General features: G+C 51.2%; 1 protein-coding gene across 2 annotated transcripts in view; it reads left to right on the forward strand.

Annotated features, from left to right (window-relative positions):
- Window positions 1–1972: 1972 nt before the first annotated feature.
- The window catches only part of MEF2D (myocyte enhancer factor 2D), a 43350-nt gene continuing 24052 nt past the window's right edge, over window positions 1973–21270 (forward strand). For both annotated transcript variants that reach the window (XM_058821591.1, XM_058821592.1), the window contains exons 1-3: window positions 1973–2141; window positions 7824–8027; window positions 17852–17989. In XM_058821591.1, the coding sequence (XP_058677574.1) occupies window positions 2088–2141; window positions 7824–8027; window positions 17852–17989 (396 nt within the window). In that variant the 5' untranslated portion in view covers window positions 1973–2087. The remainder of the gene's footprint in view (window positions 2142–7823; window positions 8028–17851; window positions 17990–21270) is intronic.

Here is a 21270-nt window from a genome sequence, read left to right on the forward strand (position 1 = left end):
AAAATTGGTGATATCCCCAAACTGGTGATGCCCAGAACTGTTGATACCCAGAACTGGTGATGCTCCAGAACTGGTGATGCCTCAAAACTGGTGATCCTCTGGAAATGGTGATGCCCCAGAACTGGTGATGCCCAGAACTGGTGATGCCCACAACTGGTGATGCCCCAGAACTGGTGATGCCCCACAACTGGTGATGCCCCACAACTGGTGATGCTCCAGAGCTGGTGATACCCAGAACTGGTGATGTTCTGGGACCTGTATTTTTGGGCCTTCCCACGGTGGGATGGGGAGCAGCAGCCAAAGGATGCCTGTGGCACTGGCCCAGTGTTCCCCATGGTGACAGTGCTCCTCACAGCTGGATGGTTGCTCCTGTTTGTTGCTGGGAAGGGAACATGCACCTATTTTGGTAAATAATGACTCAAGAATTAAATGCCATCCCTGTAAGAGCTGTCCTTGCACAGAGTCTTACTGATGGGATTTATGGGTAAAAAACCCCAGGTTTTGCTGCCCTTTGTCCCTCTGATCTTCTCCCTGGCCTCCTCATACCTCATCCTCCCTGGAGGGCAAATTGTGGATGTCAGGATGGGGAAAAGACTCCCTGTTCTCCTGCACTGAAACCACAGAACATGGTTGATGAATAACCAATAAATTGATGAATAACCAATAAATTGACGAATAACCAATAATAAAGTTACTCACAATGAATAACTTTACCCCCCAAAAAAGCAGAGAAAAAGATGAAGTGACTCACATGACTCAGTGAACCCCCAAACCGAGTGTGGGAGTGAGACATTTGGGTTTTTTGTTGGAGCATGGTCTGGTGAGGAGGTCAAGGATGGGCCAAGGTCTTCAGCAGGGTCTGGGGGTGCTCTGGGGTGGGAGAGGAGCAGGAGCAGCTTGGTCAGGTTGGCTGTGGCTGCTGCTTTGAATTCGGGAGAAAAAGCTTTTGGGTTTTTCAATGCTTTTTGTGACAAGGCTGGGGACTGCCAAGTTGAGGCAGATAGGAAGCTATTTTGGGACTGGCTTTTCCCTTTGCCTGGCTCTTGGCACAGGGCACCTTGCCTTAAATGCAGTGTTATCACTGCTGTTATCCAGCTGCTCAGAGAGAGCAGGGAGAAAGACATACCTGTGGAAAATGAACTGAAGTTCCTCTCTTTGTCCCTCTCTGCAGTGCTGGGAAATGGCATGAGATGGGCTGGGGGGCTGTGCCAGAGGTGCCCTGGGACATCTGGATGCAGACTGGTACTGGGGGATGCAGATTAACATGGGAGCTCCTGAGAGCTGCAGAATTTGTCCCTTTGGGGAGAGTTTTGGGCACAAGACACCCCCCAGATGTATGGAAACACCCTGTGGCTGAGCCCAGTGAAGGCCAGGCTGTCTCAGCTGCCTTCAGAGTCCTCCTTCCCCTATAAAAATAAGGTTTCTGTGCCTGGTTATAAGGTTCCTTTCAAGCAATCAAATAAAGACATTTGAAAATTCCAAATGGGAGATTAGTGCAGAAACTGGAGACGGATTTAAATTGCCCCAGCTAATCACCAGCCACTCGACTGCTTATGACTTTATTAAAAGAAAAAAAAAAAGAAAAAAGAAAAAAAAGTCTGGAGTGTCACAGAGGAGCAGGGATTCAGGGGCTCACTGCTGCCACCTCCTCCTCCTCACCCAGCATCGTGTGTCCTGTGTGTTGCTGGCCTCCATCCTTGGGTTTCTTTGGAGAAATAAATCCCTGAGCTGGGTGGGGACAAAGAAGCAGAGGGTGGGATTTGGGTGCTGAGGGGGTGCTGGATGGGGTTTGGGATCAGAATCTCACTCCTGTCTCTGTCCCTGTGCAGGTTTCTGAGCAGCTGCTGACGTCTCATCCCCGCTGGATCAGGCTGTGCAGGACGGTACCATGAACTGAGCACGGAGCCGCGCCGAAACATTTGGGTTTTTTTTTTTTTTTTTTTGTTTTGGCTTTTTTTTTTTTGGGTTTGTTTTCTGCCTGAGAGAAAAGCCCCCCAGGCTCTTGGATGCAAGCATCCTAAAGTGGGGTTGCTGCTCCCTTCCCTGAGCCCCAGTGGTCCCGGCTGTGCTGAGGATTTGCCGAGAAGATGGGGAGGAAAAAGATCCAGATCCAGCGGATCACGGACGAGCGCAACCGGCAGGTCAGTGCTGCGTGTCCCTGCCCCTTCTCCTCACCCTGCTGCCCTTGGGGGCTCCAAAATTTCCCATTTCCATCCCACTCTGAGCCACCAGAGCTGTGCTTCTCCCATTCCATAAAATAAGCAGAGATTTAGGCCGGATCCAGGCAGATCCAGGCGTTGCTCCTATCCTTGCAGCTCCTGGAGCTGTTTCCATCTAAGTGCTTTTCCAGAAGAAAGTATCTTCTCCACTTAGTTAGTTCCCCCCCTCCCTTTTTTTTTTTTTTAATTTATTTTTGTCTTGCAGAAAATATATTTCAGTTGACATTTTCCATGTGGTTTTTCCAATAAAAAACAGCCACAACAAGTATCCATTTTGCTGAACGCAAACAACTCAAATTATTCCTTTTTTTTTTTTTTTTTTCCCTCCTCAATTGTAGACTTAAATAACTCCAGGGCTTTTTTCCTTGGGCTCTTTTGAAGCCAAGCCCAAGACACGCATGTGCATGTGTGCAGGAATGCATTCATGTATCTCAGAGGGAAAACAAAAACCAGCAGATTATTCCCAAATTTCCGTGTTCCTTAAACTGGAGTGCTGGAGCAGCAGCACTTTGCCAGCTCAGGTTTGCTCTGGGATGGTTCTGTCCGTGTATTTCCTATTACCACAGGACTTCCAGGCTTTGCTCTCTGTGCTCCAGCAGATCCAAGCTGCCTTTAGTCCAGCATGAGCTGCCACACTTCTTTCCTGCCACTTTCACTCTAGAAAAACAGAAAAAAACCAGTAAAAGAAGCATGTGGATGTATTCCTAATCCTTAAAGAGTGTCAGAGAACAGAATTGGATGAACCACTTTATTGCTCCTCAGCAAAACAATGGGAAATGGCAGATTTTCCTCATTATAACTTGATGGTGGGGGCTGGGGTGAGCATCAAATATTTCTGCTGATGTCCCAGTTGCTCCTGGGGCTGTTTATATCCATCATGAGGAGGAAACAGAGCCTCAGGGGTTGTTGGAGGATCTGGAGTGTATTTTATGGGGTGCAGAGGGGAGTGAGGGATCTGCAGTGACTGAAACCTTGTTCAGACAAATGGAAAATAATTGGAAATGCTGGAGGGGAATGGCTGGATAGACCTTGGGGGAAGGAAGGAGGCAGCAGCTGAGTGATGGGCTGTTCCTGAGGGATGAGGTCTCACAGCCCTGGGTGGGATTTGGCAGCAGGAGTTGCTCTGCATGGCTGGGTGTGATGGCTTTAGTGCCTCTCTGATGTCCCCAAATCCCAGCTCCCTGGGCTGGGGGACACTGGTTTTCCCTGGCTGGGCTGGTTCTTCCAAAACCCAGCACGGGAGCATCACTGCCCAGCCCAGTGCAGCACATCCTGCTTTGCTCTCAGCAGCCAGCCTGATCAAATGGGGTGGCAGCAAAGCAGCAGCTGAATTGGTCACCAGCACAGCTTTGCCATCAATTTTCACTGCTCCCTTTCTTTGGGAGAAAAGGACATGCAGGAAGATGGGACGTTGCATGATAAAGGAGTGCTGCAGGCATGCTGGGTGGCACCTTGGCACATCCTGGTGGCTCCTTGTCATGCTGGGTGACTCCTTGGCATGTCCTGGTGGCTCCTTGGCACGTCCTGGGTGGCTCCTTGGAATTTCCTGGTGTCTCCTTGAGCTCCTGGTGGCTCCTTGGCATGTCTGGTGTCTCCTTGGCACGTCCTGGGTGGCTCCTTGGCACGTCCTGGGTGGCTCCTTGGCATGTCCTGGTGGCTCCTTGCTGTGCTGGGTGGCTCCTTAGATGTCCTGGTGCCTCCTTGGCATGTCCTGGTGGCTCCTTGTCATGTCCTGGTGGTTCCTTGGCACATCCTGGTGGCTCCTTGCCATGCTGGGTGACTCCTTGGCATGTCCTGGTGGCTCCTTGGCACGTCCTGGGTGGCTCCTTGGAATGTTCTGGTGGCTCCTTGGCATGTCTGGTGTCTCCTTGGCACATCCTGGTGGCTCCTTGCCATGCTGGGTGGCTCCTTGGCATGTCCTGGTGGCTCCTTGTCACGTCCTGGTGGTTCCTTGGCACATCCTGGTGGCTCCTTGTCACGTCCTGGTGGTTCCTTGGCACATCCTGGTGGCTCCTTGCCATGCCTGGTGGCTCCTTGGCATGTCCTGGTGGCTCCTTGCTATGCTGGGTGGCTCCTTAGATGTCCTGGTGGCTCCTTGGCATGTCCTGGTTGCTCCTTGGCATGCTGGTGTGGCTCCTTGGCATTCCTGGGTGTCTCCTTGGCATGTCCTGGTGGCTCCTTGGCATATCCTGGTGGCTCCTTGGCATATCCTGGTGCCTCCTTGGCATGTCCTGGTGGCTCCTTGGCATGCCTGGGTGGCTCCTTGGCACATCCTGGTACCTCCTTGGCATGTCCTGGTGGCTCCTTGAGCTCCTGGAGGTGCTGGGGTGGGTCCAGAGGAGGCCATGGAGATGCTCTCTAGCCAGGCTGGGGCTGTTCAGCCTGGAGAAGGCTCCATGCAGATCTAAAATGGCTCTGGAAAGCTGGAGCGGGACTTTGGAGAAGGAGCTGGAGTGACAGGACAAAGGGAGGACGGTTCTGAACTGAAAAGAAGGAGATTTAGGTTGGATATCAGGAGAAAATTGTTTCCTGTGAGGGTGGGGAGGCCCTGGCACAGAGGAGCTGTGGTTGCCCCATCCCTGGAAGTGTCCAAGGCCAGGCTGGACAGGGCTTGGAGCAGCCTGGGATAGTGGAAGAACCTGGGGTGGGACAAGATGAGCTTTTAGATCCTTTCCAACCCAGACCACTGTGTGATTCTGTGAATTCCAGCAGCAGCCAGGACCAGGGGAGGAGAGGAGCAAAGTAAGAGTCACTAATGTCATTAGAGGAATTACTGCGGAGGATTTGCCACAGCAGATCAGCCCATCAGTCCTTCAGGGCCAGGCTGCTGACTCTGGCAACTGCCAATATGGTTTACATCAGGGGAAAGGCAAAAAATCCCCTGCTAGTGTGGGGCAGTAATTCCTTCCTGACCCCTTTGGTGATCGGCTTATGCCCTGGAGCATGAGATTTGATTACCCTCTTAGACTTACAAGGTTAATTCTTTGAGATGAGCCTTGTGCACGGTGTCAGGGGAGGTTTGAGGTTTCTGTCCCAGGTCATGAGTGGATGCACAAAGCCCTGGTAGGTGATGCTGTTGTGTGATGTGCTGGCTAAATGGCAAATCTTTGATTTTCTGTGCAAGAGAGGGATGCTCTTGAGCCCTGTCTGCAGAGGGAATATCCCCTCATCTCTGGAGGGATAATTTGGTGGTTTGTGTTCTGAGCTGTGCCCAGGTTGCTGGTTGGTTTGGGGAAGGTCACCCCACACTTTTCACTGCTCAAGAACCCACACCATGTTTGTCCCTGCTCTTCAAGGCCCCATTGTTTGCACCCCACATCTCAACCTCACCCCGTTACCTCCAGTCTTGGCTGAGCCCATCATGGTGTCCATCAAGGTGTGGTTTCTGCAGAGGGAATATCCCCTCATCTCTAGAGGGATAATTTGGTGTTTTGTGTTCTGAGTGTGCTCGGGTTGCTGGTTCATTTGGGGAAGGTCACCCCACTCTTCACTGCTCAAGAACCCAAACCATGTTTGTCCCTGCTCTTCAAGGCCAAGAGCTGCCCCATTGTTTGAACCCCACATCTCAGCCTCGCCCCATTGCCTCCAGTCTTGGTGGCTGAACCCATCATGGTGTGGTTTGGCCAGGCGGCCCTGGCGCTGTGGCTGCAGGAGCAGCCCTGGGCTGTTTGTTCTGGTGGACACCCTCGTGTTTTCCTCCTGGAGCTCCTCCAGCTGCTTGGAGGGTCAGTCAGAGCCTGGAGGCCACCCCAGCAGGGACAGAGGGACAGGTCCTGCTGGGGAGGGGACAGAGGGACAGGTCCTGCTGGGAAAAGGGACAGAGGGATGGAGGGACAGGTCCTGGTGGGAAAAGGGACAGAGGGACAGGTCTTGGTAGGGAAGGGACAGAGGGACAGGTCCTGCTGGGGAAAGGGACAGAGGGACAGGTCCTGGTGGGAAAAGGGACAGAGATACCAGGTTTTGGTTTTAGAGCCCATCCTGCCACAGCTGCAGGAGCAGAACCACAGCTGGCTCCCACCTGTGGCACTGCCAGCTCCTGGTGTTGGGAGCTGCCCCCAGCAGAGGTTTTGGGTGGCTGAGAAGTGCAGAATGCTGCTGGGGAGGGGGAGCTGTTGGTGAAGGGAGCTGCCCAAAGGTGATTTGATTTGAGCAGAGTGCGCTGGGGTGGTGCTGGTGTGATGTGAGTGTCCAGAGCACGTGGCGGCCGCAGCAGCGCAGGGACCAGCCCTGCACTTTGCAGGGGCTGAGGCGATTAGAGCTGAATCTCATTAGTGCTTCATTATCTCTGGGAGGTGGTGGGGAGGGGCAGCAGCTCCCCCTGCCAAGTGTGCCCAGAGCTGCCCCTGCTCTGCCCTCCTGCCACACGTGGTTTTGTCTGGAGGGCTGCAGGACCCTGGGGCTGCACTCTGGTCACTCCATGGGCTGTGGCTGGGGTGCAGCAGCCTCATTCACTCCCCTCCCTCAGCTCTGTGAATTAAAGCTGCTCAGCTGCAAAATTGATGCTGTGGTGGAAGCCCAGAGTGGAGTGGAGCCTTCCCATGTGGAGAGGGAGCAGGTCTTGGCACCTCAGGGCATCTCAGCTCGTCTCCAGCCCTTCCCTGGAGGCTGCTTTGCCCTCAGAGCAATGCTTAGCACAAAGCCACGACCTCCTGCCTCTTATTTTCTTTTTCTGTTTTTTATTTGCTGAGAGAGCATTGGCAAAGCCTCGTGCCTTCCCCGTCAGTGTGCTGCGTGTTCTGGGGGTGGGGGACCCTCAGCAGCTCTGTCTGCACTGCAGCAGGGCCAGGGAGCCCCAAACCAGCTCCCTCTGCCCCAGCTGGCTCCTGTTAGCAGTGTGGTGGTGAGAGCTGAGCGTGGGCTGGGAGTCAGAGCCCAACGTCTGCCCTGCAGCTGGAGCTGCTGCTGGAGCCAGCACCCAGCCCCAGCCAGCCCTCCAGGATCACTCCTGCTCTGCTTCCAGCTCAAGGCAGGGCAGGCTGGGGACCCCAGTTGGGCAGGCATGGAAAGGAGAACACCCCAGTGAGGTCCCACAAAGGGACAGCAAGGTGGGAGGTTTTGGTTCAGCAAGGTGGAAGTGGCAGCTGGGCAGCTCCTGGCACAGAGGGGCTCGTGGTGCCCTTGGATAAGGGATAATGGGGGCTGGTGAGCAGGGCAGTGAGCACCCCTGGGAGGTTTTGGGGTGCTGAGCCCCAGCTCTGTGGCCCCCAGGGTTGGGCACTCTCAGTGCAGCTGCACTGAGCGAGGACAAGATCTCCATGGCTCGAATATTCCACTTCAAAACCCGCAGCCCCCGGACAGATGGCAGCTCTGCTGGGGATTTTGCTGAAATTTATTTTCTCTTGATTTGGCAATATGTGATTTCCAAGGCTGATAATCATCTTTGTGAAGTGTCTGCCTTTGGAGGATCCCAAAATAGGCAGCAATGGGAACCGTTGGGAGAGGGAGGCGAGAGAGGAGAGCTTGGGGTTGGGTCCAGTTGGGGAAACTGAGACAGAACATTCTTTCTGCATTCCCCTTCCTTTTGCTCTTCCTCCTGTGGTCATTCTGTTTTTCTCTGGGAGCAGGGTGGCCACAGCTTCTGACCATGGCTGTCCTTGCTTTCAGGTGACCTTCACCAAGCGCAAGTTTGGCCTGATGAAGAAAGCCTACGAGCTGAGCGTGCTGTGCGACTGTGAGATCGCCCTCATCATCTTCAACCACTCCAACAAGCTGTTCCAGTATGCCAGCACCGACATGGACAAGGTGCTGCTCAAGTACACCGAGTACAACGAGCCCCACGAGAGCCGGACCAACGCCGACATCATCGAGGTGAGGCCCAGCTGTGCCACCAGGGTGGGGCCAGGGCTTGGGCTGGGACCACTCTGTGTGCTGGGAGGGCATGGAGCCAGCAGATCTGCCACACTCAGGTGGATTTGGAATGGTTTGGGTTCAGCAAACCCATGGAAATATTCTGTTCTGGGTGGTAGAGTTGTCTCCAGCTGTGTGGTGACCTGATGTCCTGAAGCTTGAGGTGCAGGTTTGCTTTGTGGGACCTTGCTGTGTAATCCAGGCAAACCAGGAGATGGATTTGGGCTGCTGCTGGAGTGCCTGGTGCAGCTGGTGGCATTGTTCTGAAATGCCTGGTACACCTGGTGGCATTGCCCCCACCTGATACTCAGGCACAGTGGGGTTGTGGGAGGGCACCAGTGGCCAAATTGCAGGGGAATTCAGGTGGGATGGTCCAGTTCCTGCTCAAAGCATAGCCAAGCTCATGGGATGGTCCAGGGCCTGCTCAAAGCATAGCCAAGCTCATGGGATGGTCCAGTTCCTGCTCAAAGCATAGCCAAGCTCATGGGATGGTCCAGGGCCTGCTCAAAGCATAGCCAAGCTCATGGGATGGTCCAGGGCCTGCTCAAAGCATGGCCAAGATCATGGGATGGTCCAGGACCTGCTCAAAGCATGGCCAAACTCATGGTATGGACCAGGGCCTGCTCAAAGCATGCCCAAGCACATGGAATGGTCCAGGGCCTTTTTAAAGCATGGCCAAACTCATGGGATGGATCAGGTGGGATGGACCAGGGCCTGTTTAAAGCATGGCCAAGATCATGGGATGGTCCAGGGCCTGCTCAAAGCATGGCTGTGATCATGGGATGGATCAGGTGGGATGGTCCAGGGCCTGCTCAAAGCGTGGCCAAGCTCATGGCTTGGTGGCTTTGCTCAAGGCTTGTCTGGCTGTGTTTTGTGGCTCTCCAGGGATGGCCCAACCACCAGCCTGACCCATGCCCAGCTCTGCCACTGGCATCATGCCCAAACTGTGCCCCCTTCAAGGCTGCTCTCCTCCAGCCTGCTGGCATCACAGGAGATGCTCAGATGCCCACACTTGCTCTCTGCTGAGCTTTGCCCTTGTCCCTGATGCTGGCAGAGGGAGCATGGGGCACATTTGGCTCTCAGGGCAGTGCCAGCAGTGCCCTGGTCCTTGGTCACATCCTGTCCCTCACAGTGGCTGGGCAGTTGGAGCTGCAGGGACCTCAGCATGGGGGCAGTTGCCATTAAACCAGGACAGACAGACAAATGAGGGGCTTGAGTTTGTAATTAGTGGCATCATGGGCATCACTTAATGCCCTCAGAGCCACTGTGGCAGAGTGGAGCAGCACAGCCTGCACTGCTGGAGGAATTGAGCTTCTGCTTCTGCTTCTGAATTCCTTTGGTGCCCCTTGGCCACTGTGCTCAGCCTTTGATTTCATGAAGGAGAAGGGAAAAAAACCCCAGCCTGCCTCTTCCCCCCAAAAATCTTGCTTTCTTTTTCTTTTTTATTCTCTGTAAAATGTGTCTTTTTGAGAGATTTGAGGTTTTCACCCCATGGCTGAGCCGAGCATCTCACAACATGGGGTTGTGAGTTGGGGGTTTGGAGACCCTTCTGCCACAGCACAGCTTTTTAGGGGCCTTAAAAATGCTTCCAAAATGTCCTTTTTGGCCAGTTGGAGGCAGGTCATGCCCCCTTTTGCTGTGCAGATGCTGGCAGCCTCTCCGGGATGCTCAAGCCGCGCTCGCAGCATCAAACAGATTTGTCTTGGCCTAAAAATACCATCAACATTTTGGGCAGCCTTCTCTGTTCCCTTATGGTCCAAGATGCAAACACTCCCAAGCAGACAAGTTACACACAGTCCTTGGCACCCAAAGGAACGTTGTGTTTGCACCACATGAAAAGCTGGATCTGCATCCAAAGCCAGCCAGAGGAACATCGGGAGCGGAAGGATATTGGTGGATGGCAAAGGAAAAAACCCAAACACGCTGGGCTAGGCTTGGATTGCTGGCAGAGCTCTCATGGAGCAAAACCTGCAGGTTTGGAGGCTGCTCAAGCATCCCCTCCTCATCCTTGTCTTGTCTGGGAGCAGGGTTGGGGCTGCTCGAGGGTTTTTAATGTTTTCTGCACCCGTGTCCCCCATTCCTGCTCTTGGGGCTGATTTCTGTTTCTCCTCACCCAGGTCAGGTTCCAACAGCCCAGCTGTGTCCCCACTGCACACAAATCCAATTTATCTCCTGTTTCTTGGTGGTTCCCAGTTGAACTTGACTCACCAAAAGCATCTTCTCATTCTGGAAGCTTCCCCACATCGAGCATGTAGAGACTGCGACAACCCAGGCTGGGAATTTGCCGCCAAATGTGATTTTTAAGTGGATTTCAAGGGGCTGCTGCATCAACCCACCTTCCCTGGGATGTCTGCCTGCCTTTCCTGCCGAGGGATTCAGCCATGAGTGGCTCTGGCAGCATCTCAGGAAGGATGAGGAGCAGCCAGGACCTGGAGGAATTGAGGCAGAAACCTTTTGATTTTGTTTTTGTGCTGGAAGGAGAGCGAGCAGAGGCTCTGCAGGGCTAAGCCAAGCACTGCCAGGCTGGGGCCAGCAGCACTGGTACCACAGCTCAAGGCAGGATGAGTTGCTCTGTCCAAATTATGCTTTAAAACAACAAACATGAGATCTCCTGGTTTTTGGTGCTGGAGAGGTGCATGTGAGGGTGGGACTGAGGGCACAGGAATGTCTTCGAGGGGTTTCTCCCCTGGATATTTAGTGAGAGGCAGAGCTGCTCCATGCTGAGCACACCCAGCCCTAGCTCAGGAGGGGTTCCACACCCCAGCTGCCTTTTGGGGCCCAGTCATTCCTTTAGCTGCTCAGAGTGACCCTGAGAAAAGTTCCAAAGTCTCTTTTCCCAGCCTGGTGCTTGAAGAGGGAGTCAGGGCTCTTCATTTCTCGGTCTCAAGGTTGTTTATTTTATCTTATCTATAAAAAATTTTCTCCTGCCCTGCTGAGGTCCATCCAGCAGGACAGTTCCAGGCACTCTGCCTGCCCCCAGGGCAGTGTTATGTCTTTGTACTAAAAACTACCTGTACAATATTTACAATTACTTCCCAATGCCTATCACCTGTGTCAGACAGTGAGCTTCTACTCTAAACCAATCTAAAAGTGCCACCATCACAGCAGAAGATGGAGGCCAAGAAGAAGAAGGAGAAAGACTGGGCATGCCCAGTTCCCTCCATCCTGCCCCCTGAACCCCCCTATCAAAAACCCCATGATAACTTCACTATTATTCCACTTAAACTGTTGTGGCTTGCTGATCTTCATCTAAGGTTGGTAATTTGCTCCATGGGTCATAATCAAACCCACATTTTGGGCATTCTGGGCTCTGTGCCGGGGTCTCTGAGCCCCCTGGCAGGGGTCTGGCCAGAGGGATGTCCTGGGTGCTGCCAGGGTGGGTTCCAGCCGTGCCAGGGCTCTGCAGTGCCCATCAGGATTCACCCACACAACCCCCGCCAGACAAAATCCTGGTTCCTGCGGGCTTTTAAGTCAGAGCAAATCTCCCTGCTGCAGAGAGGGGGGTTTCCTGGGTCGGGGGGGCCCAGCTGAGCCCCCAGCCGGGCACGCCGGGTGCCACGTGCCCGCCCAGCCGGGATCACGCCGGCTTTGGGGCTCGCTGTCGCTTCTCGTTTCCTGCCAGCCCGGCTGACGTGCCAGCTCCTCAGAGGGGACTTGGGCAGGGCAGAGCTCACCAAGCACCAGGATGCTCCACAGCCACTTAAAGGCACCCAGCTGTTCGTGCCCTGTCCTTGGCTGGGTGTCCTGGAGGGGCTGATTTTCCCCCCTGATTCGCTTTCCCGGTTGTCATTCCTCAGGATGTGTTAAATCAGACATTCTGCAGGATGCTGAAATGCAGGGGCAGCTGCCAGTGTCAATGTCTTCATCCTCATTCTCATCCTTATCCTCATCCAGACTTCCCCAAAGGCCAGAGTGGTTGAGGCTCCCTCCTCTAAGGGAAGCGGGCTGCATCCTGGTTGAGCATCGTTTCCTCTCACATGTTCTGCATTTCCTGCTGCTCTCTTCCCCTCTTCAAATTGGAAATCTGCTCCCCTGAGAGCTGCACTCATGGAAGTGAGAATATGGCTGCAAAAGCAGGATGTGCAGCGGGTCCTGATGGAATGGGGGGATCTGAGGGGCAGGTGATGACCGAGGTGGGCTTTGCAATGGGAAATTCTCCCCCTGGTTCTCTCTGAAAATTTTCTGCTGTAAAGGAACTGCTTTTAAATCTCTTCCATATGAGAAATTGTTGTGTTCTGCTGGCTGCAGCCCAGTGACAGAAAGGTTTCCTGAAAACCTCTTTGCATCTTCTGTTTTTTTTCCCCTGGCAAAATAAAAGAAGAGGAACGAGAAGGAAAGTTCTTTTCTAAAAGACCTTGCAGAGATCCCAAACACAGGAATCTTTGGGTTTGACTCCTGCTCCAGCAGAATTATTTTCCTTTTACATCATCTCAACAAAAAAGCTCAAAATGTGGGATGCACATTTTAATTTTTCTTTTGCAAAAAAACCCAAAAGAAGCAGCAGCCAACGCCCGTATGGCTGGAAATGGCATTTTGTTGTCCCCAAGCTCTCATCTTGTTGTCTCAGAGAGCAGCAGATTGCTGCAAGGCACGCTGCCCTGGCTCGTGTCCTGCTGCCACTCCAGCCTGGTGCTTGCTGTGCTGCAGAGCTCAGCCCTGGGCTTTGTCCCCATCCCCTTCCCTGCAGCTCCTCACGGTGTCACAGGGTCACAATCCAGCCCCAGGGTCACAATCCCAGCTCAGGGTCGCTGTCCCAGCTCACAGGTTTGCAGGAAGGATTTTTTTTTTTTTCCCTGGTTTGATGTTTCCTGGGGCTGCTGGTGGGTTTGCTGCAGGAGCAGGGATGGTGACACCACACAGTTCAGCTGCTGCAAACCCACCCTGCAAGGAGCTCAGAGACAATGAAATTATGGCTGATTTTTTATGGGGAGAGCAAAAACACCAAGGCAAAGCTGGTTAGCTAAAACAAAAATGAGTTAGAGAAGGACCTGGGGGGAGATGAAGGGGTGATGCTGTGAGATATTTCAGGGTGTAGGTCCACTGCTTTCCTTGACACCCTTGTGGAAGGACCAACCCCCAAGATGATTTTATGTGTTTTATTTCAATTTTTTTCGATTTTATTTTATAATTTAAAAATTTATTTGTGGTTTTTTTTGCCATTTATTATGGCAAAATGCTGGGGCTGCTGGTGGGTTTGCTGCAGGAGCAGGGATGGTGACACCACAGCTGCCCCTCACAGTTCAGCTGCTGCAAACCCACCCTGCAAGGAGCTCAGAGACAATGAAATTATGGCTGATTTTTTATGGGGAGAGCAAAAACACCAAGGCAAAGCTGGTTAGCTAAAACAAAAATGAGTTAGAGAAGGACCTGGGGGGAGATGAAGGGGTGATGCTGTGAGATATTTCAGGGTGTAGGTGAGCAAAGCCGCATCCACCCATTCCACTGCTTTCCTTGACACCCTTGTGGAAGGAACAACCCCCAGGATGACTTTATGTGTTTTATTTTAATTTTTTTAGATTTTATTTTAAAATTTAAAAATTTATTTTTAATTTTTTTTGCCTTTTATTATGGCAAAATGCTGGGGCTGCTGGTGGGTTTCCTGCAGGAGCAGGGATGGTGACACCACAGCTGCAAACCCACCCTGCAAGAAACTCAGAGACAGTGAAATTATGGCTGATTTTACAACATTGGTGGCTGGGGAGAGCAAAAACACCAAGGCAAAGCTGGTTAGCTAAAACAAAAATGAGTTAGAGAAGGACCTGGGGGGAGATGAAGGGGTGATGCTGTGAGATATTTCAGGGTGTAGGTGAGCAAAGCCGCATCCACCCATTCCACTGCTTTCCTTGACACCCTTGTGGAAGGAACAACCCCCAGGATGATTTTATGTTTTTTATTTTAATTTTTTTAGATTTTATTTTATAATTTAAAAATTTATTTTTATTTTTTTTTGCCATTTATTATGGCAAAATGCTGGGGTTGCTGGTGTCAGCCCCTTGCTCATCCCTGTGCTTGGTTCTGGTGTCAGATACAGGCAGAGCTGAGGGTCTGGGAGCTGCCTAAAAACCTCCCTTTAAAAAAGATGTTTTTAAAACCTGAAACCTTTTGAAAAATCCCATTGTGAGATTCCCTTCTTTGGGGGTCCTTGGGGATAGCTGTAAATCCCCACATCTTCTGAATCTGCCAACAGCTGTTGCTGGAGGAGAGGAATTTTCTGGTTTTTTTTTTTTTTTTTTTTTTTAATTTTTATGTGATTTTGATTTTTTGGGTTTTGATTTGATTTTTGATTTTGATTTGATTTTGATTTTTTAATTTTGATGTTATTTTAAATTTTTTTATTTTGATTTGATTTTGATTTGATTTTTTTTTTAATTTTGATTTGATATTTTGGATTTTGATTTTGTAAAATTTTGATTTGATTTTTAATTTTGTTTTAAATTTTGATTTTGATTTGATTTTGATTTTTTGGAGGGATTACCTTCCCAATCCCCAGGCAGGGATGGGAGAGCAGAAATGAGAGCTCCAGCTCCTGTCCCTGTGTTAGACACCAGAGAGTTTCTGCAGTGCCTGAAGGAAACCCAGCTCCATTGATGGAACAACTTTTTTCCATTTTGCCTCTGAAAGAGAAAAAGAAAAAAAAACTTATTTTTTTTTAGAGAAAAGCTCAACTTTCCGTCTTTCGGCTGCGTCGGCGAAACAAAAGGTTTTGGAAAAAAAAATCCACAAAAAGCAGTTTCAAACAAAAAAAAAGCAAAGCTGTTCCTTCCCCAGCAGCAGCACCTCTTCCTCTTTTGGGCCATTCTGAGAACAAACAAGGACATGTACAAAAATAGAAAATTAATAGGGAAAAGTCCTGAGGAAACGGCAGAAAAAGGCCTGGGAATCTCCTGATCATGGCAGTGACTGATTCCCATTGCCTCGTTCTACAGACAGGAATTAGGGACACCAGGAATTACTAAGTTATTAATATAATATAATATATTGATATAATATAACATAATATAATGTAATATAACGTAATACAATATAATATAATACAATATAATAATATAACGTAATATAACGTGATATAATATAATATAATATAATATAATATAATATAATATAATATATTACAATCCAGTATAATACAGTATAATACAATATAATACAATACAATGCAATACAATGCAATATAATATATTACAATACAATATAATATAATATATTGCAATATAATACAATATAATACAATACAATATAATATCTTATGTATAATATTAATGTTAGCTATAAGAATTATTTATAATCATTATTATTAGGTAATTAGTTAATAATTATTAAGTGTCAGGAATTACTGGTGACACCAGACACCACCATGGTCAGGAGTGAGTGGAGTTTTTCTATATGTGAACAAGAACATTTCCCCTCTGTGAATCCAGAAATGAGGGTGAAAGTGGTGCTGGGAAGGCCCAGGAAGGAGCAATTTTAATGGAAAATATTGTGAAAAGCTTCAGCTGGATGCAGAACAGGCTGGGCTGGGTGTGGTGCCCATTGCTTGCAAAAGGATCCACGGAGCCCAACCTGTGGTGCTGAGCAGATCCTGCCAGCAGTGTTCCCAACCCATGTGAGATTTATTCACTGCAGTTTTATTTCCCCCAGAGGCCCTGTGTTTCCTTTCCTGGAGCTCTCAGGTAATTGAAGAGCCACTCCCAAATAAGCTTTGGCCTCAGAACTGAGATGTTTGTTGCTGTTTAGGAAGGCAGAGAATTGTCAAGGCTTTTTTTTTTTTCTTTTTCCCTGCTGAATTTGGCGTGAAAAGGGATGAAGACTTCCAGGAAATTCTGCATCTTTGACTCCTGCAAAAAAAGAAAAAAGAGTTGGCAAGTGCTGGTTCCATCATAATGCCTTAATTGCTTTTGGTGTGTTGAAAATAGAAGGATTCGAAGTGGATCTCAGTGTGCTGCTGAAGATGAGAGAGGGACTTTGGGGTGTCACTGTGCGCTGTGCTCACTGGGCTCCTCCTGGCATCTCCCCTCATTGCCTCGATGCAGCAGTGCCCAAACCTTTCCTGTGTGTGAGCCCAGCCTTGGCGTGGGGTTTGCTGCCCAGTGCTGTCACCATCACCCCCTGTGTCACCCCCAGCTGTCACTGTGCCACCTGCCCTGTCCTGTGATGCCCTTCTTGTGGCACCTTTGCGTTTGGCAAATGCCACTCGTCTGCTTTTGTCAGGAGATTCTGTCAGATTGGACAATTTGCCTGTAATTTCAGGGTTTATTTTCCTATTTAGCTGTTTGTAAGCAGGTTTTCCCTAAGTTTTGCAGGACAGCAAAGAGCATGAAGGTTATTTTTCTCCTTTGTGATGTTGTGGCACCTGAAGGTGACAAAGATGCCTGAGTTCATGCAGGGCCAAATTCAGTCCTGGTGTAAACAGAACCTTTGAAAACAAGGAAGTTTCTCTCTGCTGCTCCCCATGCTGTAATTCCTAAATTAGAGACACCCTGGCATCAAGTCTCAGGGGTTGTATCCTGACTTTTTAATGCCATGGAAGTCACTGATGTCTTGGGGTGATGTTGTTGATTTGTATAGGAGCCAGTCCTGGTCCATGCAGGCCAGGGGAGGTTCTTGGGGGTCCTGAGTTCATGCAGGACCAAATTCAGTCCTGGTATACAAAACAAGGAATTTTCTTTCTGTTGCTCCCCATGCTGTAATTCCTAAATTAGAGACAACCTGGCATGAAACCCAGGGGCTGTATCCTGATTTTTTAAACACATCGAGGTCAGCAATATCTTGGGGCGATGCTGTTGATTTGTACAGGGGCAAGTCCTGGTCCAGGGGAGGTTCTTGGGGGTATCTGGTATCAGTTGTTGGTTTCTCTGTGTCTGGATTGAAGGCACTTGAGATGGTAGTTCATGTTTAAATAAACACTCAGGTGTTTATTATTATCAGTAAAACAGCCTCACAACCATGAGTTGGGCAGCTTTTCATTAGAAGGCACAAAATGGCCAATAATCTTTTGTTACAAGGTTCTTTTAAGACTAAACTATCCAATTAAGAGCTGACACCTGGATTATTTTCCCTTTTAACCCAATAGCTGATCCCAATGGGGACTTTTCTGCCCAATTACAAAATGCCACCCAAATCCATGAAGAAGGAAGAAGAAACCCAGGATGACACTCTGTGCATACTAAAAACCCCAAAACCTCAATTTCTCACCAAGTGATGCACCTACACTGCTCTCTATAATCTATTTCACACTTGAGTGGATTGTGGTATATTCTGGAAATATACCACAGGAATATTTCAGGAAACTTTCTCCATGGATGAGGGTCACAGCCAGAGCTCCCTGGGGGCCAGGGCACCCCAGAGCAGACAGAGGAGCATTCCCAGTGGTGCCCTGGGTTTCCACAGGGAGCTGCCCCCTGTTCCTCATCTCAGACTGTCCTGGTTGTGTTTTCAGACGTTAGGAAAGAAAGGTTTTAAGGGCTGTGACAGCCCAGAGCCTGATGGCGACGACTCCATAGACCAGAGCATACTAAAAACCCCAAAACCCTCAATTTCTCACCAAATGATGCACCTACACTGCTCTCTATAATCTATTTCACACTTGAGTGGATTGTGGTATATTCTGGAAATATACCACAGGAATATTTCAGGAAAATTTCTCCATGGATGAGGGTCACAGCCAGAGCTCCCTGGGGGTCAGGGCACCCCAGAGCAGACAGAGGAACATTCCCAGTGGTGCCCTGGGTTTCCACAGGGAGCTGCTCCCTGTTCCCCATCTCAGACTGTTCTGGTTGTGTTTTCAGACGTTAAGAAAGAAAGGTTTTAACGGCTGTGACAGCCCAGAGCCCGACGGCGATGACTCCATAGACCAGAGCCCCTTGATGGAGGATAAATACCGCAAAGGCAGCGAGGATCTGGATATCCTGTTCAAGAGATATGGTGTAAGTACCTGCCCGTGGCTGGAAATCCTTCATTATATGTTCTTTTCTGTTTTGTTTCTCTTCTGTTCGACCTCCCCTCGCCCTGTCCCTGCTCCCCCCGTGTCCCCCACACGTAACAGGCGCTGAACAAGAAGCACAGGGAGTGCGAGAGCCCCGAGGGGGACGAAGTGTTTGCTCTGACCCCGCAGACGGAGGAGAAATATAAAAAGATTGATGAGGAGTTTGATAAAATGATGCAGAGTTACCGGCTCGCAGTGAGTAGCTGGTGGCCTGCAGCACCCCCTGGTCCCCTCCCCGGTGCCTCCAGGTGATGGGGGGGTGGATTTTGGATTTTGCATGGCTTTGCTTTGGAGCCGATGCCAGCAGCCCCTGCAGCCCTGAATGCACCTGGCTCTCGAGTGCCCTTCCTTGGGAGAATCATTCCTGACCCTCCTTGGTTCTAGCCAGGCAGTTCAGCTTGTCTCATCACCTCTACTGGGTCAGGATCTCCTTTTTCACCCTCTTTTCCTCAAAAAAATCAGATTTTTGTCTGTTCATGTGAGCTGGTAGCAAGTGCCGACCTCTCACATCCCTGCAAAGCTCAGCCTGGTTTGGGCTATTCCACATTAATTCCCCCCAAATCCACCGAGCCCTCAGGGCAGCTGGTGGCTGTGGCAGCAATCCAGGGAGGTTTTAGCCTGTGATCCCAGAGCTGTCACTGGCACTGGGGTGGCATCAGGACAGTGCTGAAAGGGATTTGTGTCAGGAGACGGGAGGAGGAGGAGGAGGAGGGGGACACGTTTCAAATTAGTTGTTAGTTCAAGGGAGCAGAGACTATTGATGCAGGCAAGGGCTCTTCAGGGGATTAGCCCCGAGTTGCTGCAGCAGTAATTAATGCTGTGGGAGCAGGGGGGAGGCTCCTGTCCAGGCCTGGATGCAGCACAGCAAAAGTGACACACACACAGCCCCACCCAAAATAATCTGCCCTTCTGTGCTTTGCAAGCCCCCACAAGTTCGAATTCTGGCTTTTGTTGAGAGCTGGGCCTTGTGAAATCTTCAGGTTTTGGGGTTTCTTTTTGCTGACTCAGCACTGTGTTGCTCCACGAGCCTTGCAAGGATCCCAAAATCTGGCTTTTGATCCCCTAGATCTCAGGGTGGAGGAGGTGGGGAGGCTGCCCTGAGACCTGGGAGGGCTGAGGAGGTGGAGGGAAGTGCAGGTGGTGATGATCTCTTGCAGCTCTGGAGGAGAGGGGTTCAGGGCAGGATTAGCTCTGTCAGGACATGGATCTACCTCAGCCTCCCTGGTTTCACTAAGGAGGTGCAGATTCCCACCCTACCAGGGTGTGTGGGGTGGGAGTGGAGCCCCAGCAGGACCTGCAGCCCCCCAGCACCTGCCATGGTGGAAAATCAGCTGAAAAGCCGCCTGAGCTTTGTCCTTAGTGCAGAACACCCTTATGAGCAGGGGCTGCTCAGCCTCACAACGTGTCTGCTGCAAAGGGAGGGCCCTGAGCAGGCTCTCATCATCCAGACAGGCCCATCCAAAGGGACAGTCTGTGCCCAGAGGTCCTTTCAGCAGGTGGCATTCAAGTGCTGGGTGGCTCCTCATCAGGGCACAGCATCTGGCTCCCCCACTAAACCTCCCTGGCAGCAAGGGGCCGGGCAGTGCAGGTGGAGTGTGTGGTTGAAGGAGACGCTTTTCCATTTTAACGCTGGGTTGGTTTTGTGTGTGAGCAGAACTAACCCAGAGGGGCAGCCTAACGACAGCTGTGTCTGCTAACGAAGGGCCCCGTGGGGCTTCTGCCTCTGGTGTTTGCCCTCCCTTCTAACAAGAGCAGAAATGGTGGATTTTGGCTGATTTGTGCATCTTCTCCCCCAGACTTTGGAGCCATGTGCAAGCTGCCATTGTGCCGGGGCAGTGCCAGCCTCACACCTGTCTGCAGGTGCATTAAGGCAAATCTCAGCTCCTGGGCTGCTGTGTCAGCTCACAGCCCCACCATGGCACTGCTCATGGTGTGGTGTGGAGGAGCTGCAGCTCTTCCTCTCCCTCACAGCTCCACCATGGCACTGCTCATGGTGTGGTGTGGAGGAGCTGCAGCTCTTCCTCTCCCTCACAGCTCCACCATGGCACTGCTCATGGTGTGGTGTGGAGGAGCTGCAGCTCTTCCTCTCCCTCACAGCCCCACCATGGCACTGCTCATGGTGTGGTGTGGAGGAGCTGCAGCTCTTCCTCTCCCTCGCTGGGAGCTCTGAAGGCACACGGCCGCGTTGGCAGTGATTTATTACACAACGCCGCTCCAGTGTTCGTGCAACGCCCAAGAAACCTTCCTCCTCCTCCTCCTCCTCCTCTTGCCGTGATTCTGCTGCCGTGCAGGATGAGCAGAGGGAGGGCTCCGTGTTCCAGCTCTCCCTGGTGCTGTAGGAGTTGCTGAGGGCGCAGGCTCGGAGCCGCTGCCCTCACGGCTTGGCTGCAGCCTCGGGATATCTCTGAAGGACAGGATGCCCTTGGGAGGCAGGTGGGGACAGTTCCTGCCAGGGAGGCGTGGGTGAGCACTGTCCTACTCCTTCCTGCCATCCCCCTCTCTCACCTAAGGAGCAGGAGCTATAGAGGAGCAGATTTTTGGAGGAGAAGGGGCCGCAAGTCCCTCTTCCCTCACTGGGGTTCCACTCTGGCTCTGTGATGGTCCCATTCAGTGCTGGGCTACTCTCCCTCTCCATCCCAGAGCAAATTAAAATGGGACTTAAGCAAAGCCCGTGCTAAAGCCTCTAAGCAGGTGCCAGCTCCTGTTAAGGAAGAGCAAATCAGTGACATAAGACAAACGGCTGGGATAATCACAGCGGCTCTGGCTCCCACGGGACGCTGGTAGGTGAAGCTGCTCCTCAACCTACAGCCAAGGATAGGGCTTTAGTGATGCTCCTGCGTTCCTGAGGTCAGCTCCTCCTTCCCAGCAGCTCCCAGAGGGGACAGGATGGATCTCAGAGTGACCCAGGGGCTCCCTGGAGCAAAATGAGTCTTTACCAAGTGCTCGGCCACCAGAATGGGGATCCACTGCTGGCTTCCTGCTGGCTGAGGGACAGAGAACAGAATCCTGCTTGGGGTGAGGGGTAGTGCCAAGCTGGGCTGCTGTCAGTGCTGGTGGGGGCAGACCACCAGGCTGGTGCCCACCTTCATGCTCTGGGCTGCTCCCAGCCTGTCCTGAACACACAGGGGGTAAATAAATACAGCCTGAAAAAGAGGCCACAACAGTTGTTTGCAGAGCTTGGGTATGTCCAGGAGGATGGCCCATTGCTCTTCCTGGTGTTCC

The sequence above is a fragment of the Ammospiza caudacuta genome, chromosome 30 (assembly GCF_027887145.1).
Source record: "Ammospiza caudacuta isolate bAmmCau1 chromosome 30, bAmmCau1.pri, whole genome shotgun sequence".
Classification (NCBI taxonomy): domain Eukaryota; kingdom Metazoa; phylum Chordata; class Aves; order Passeriformes; family Passerellidae; genus Ammospiza; species Ammospiza caudacuta.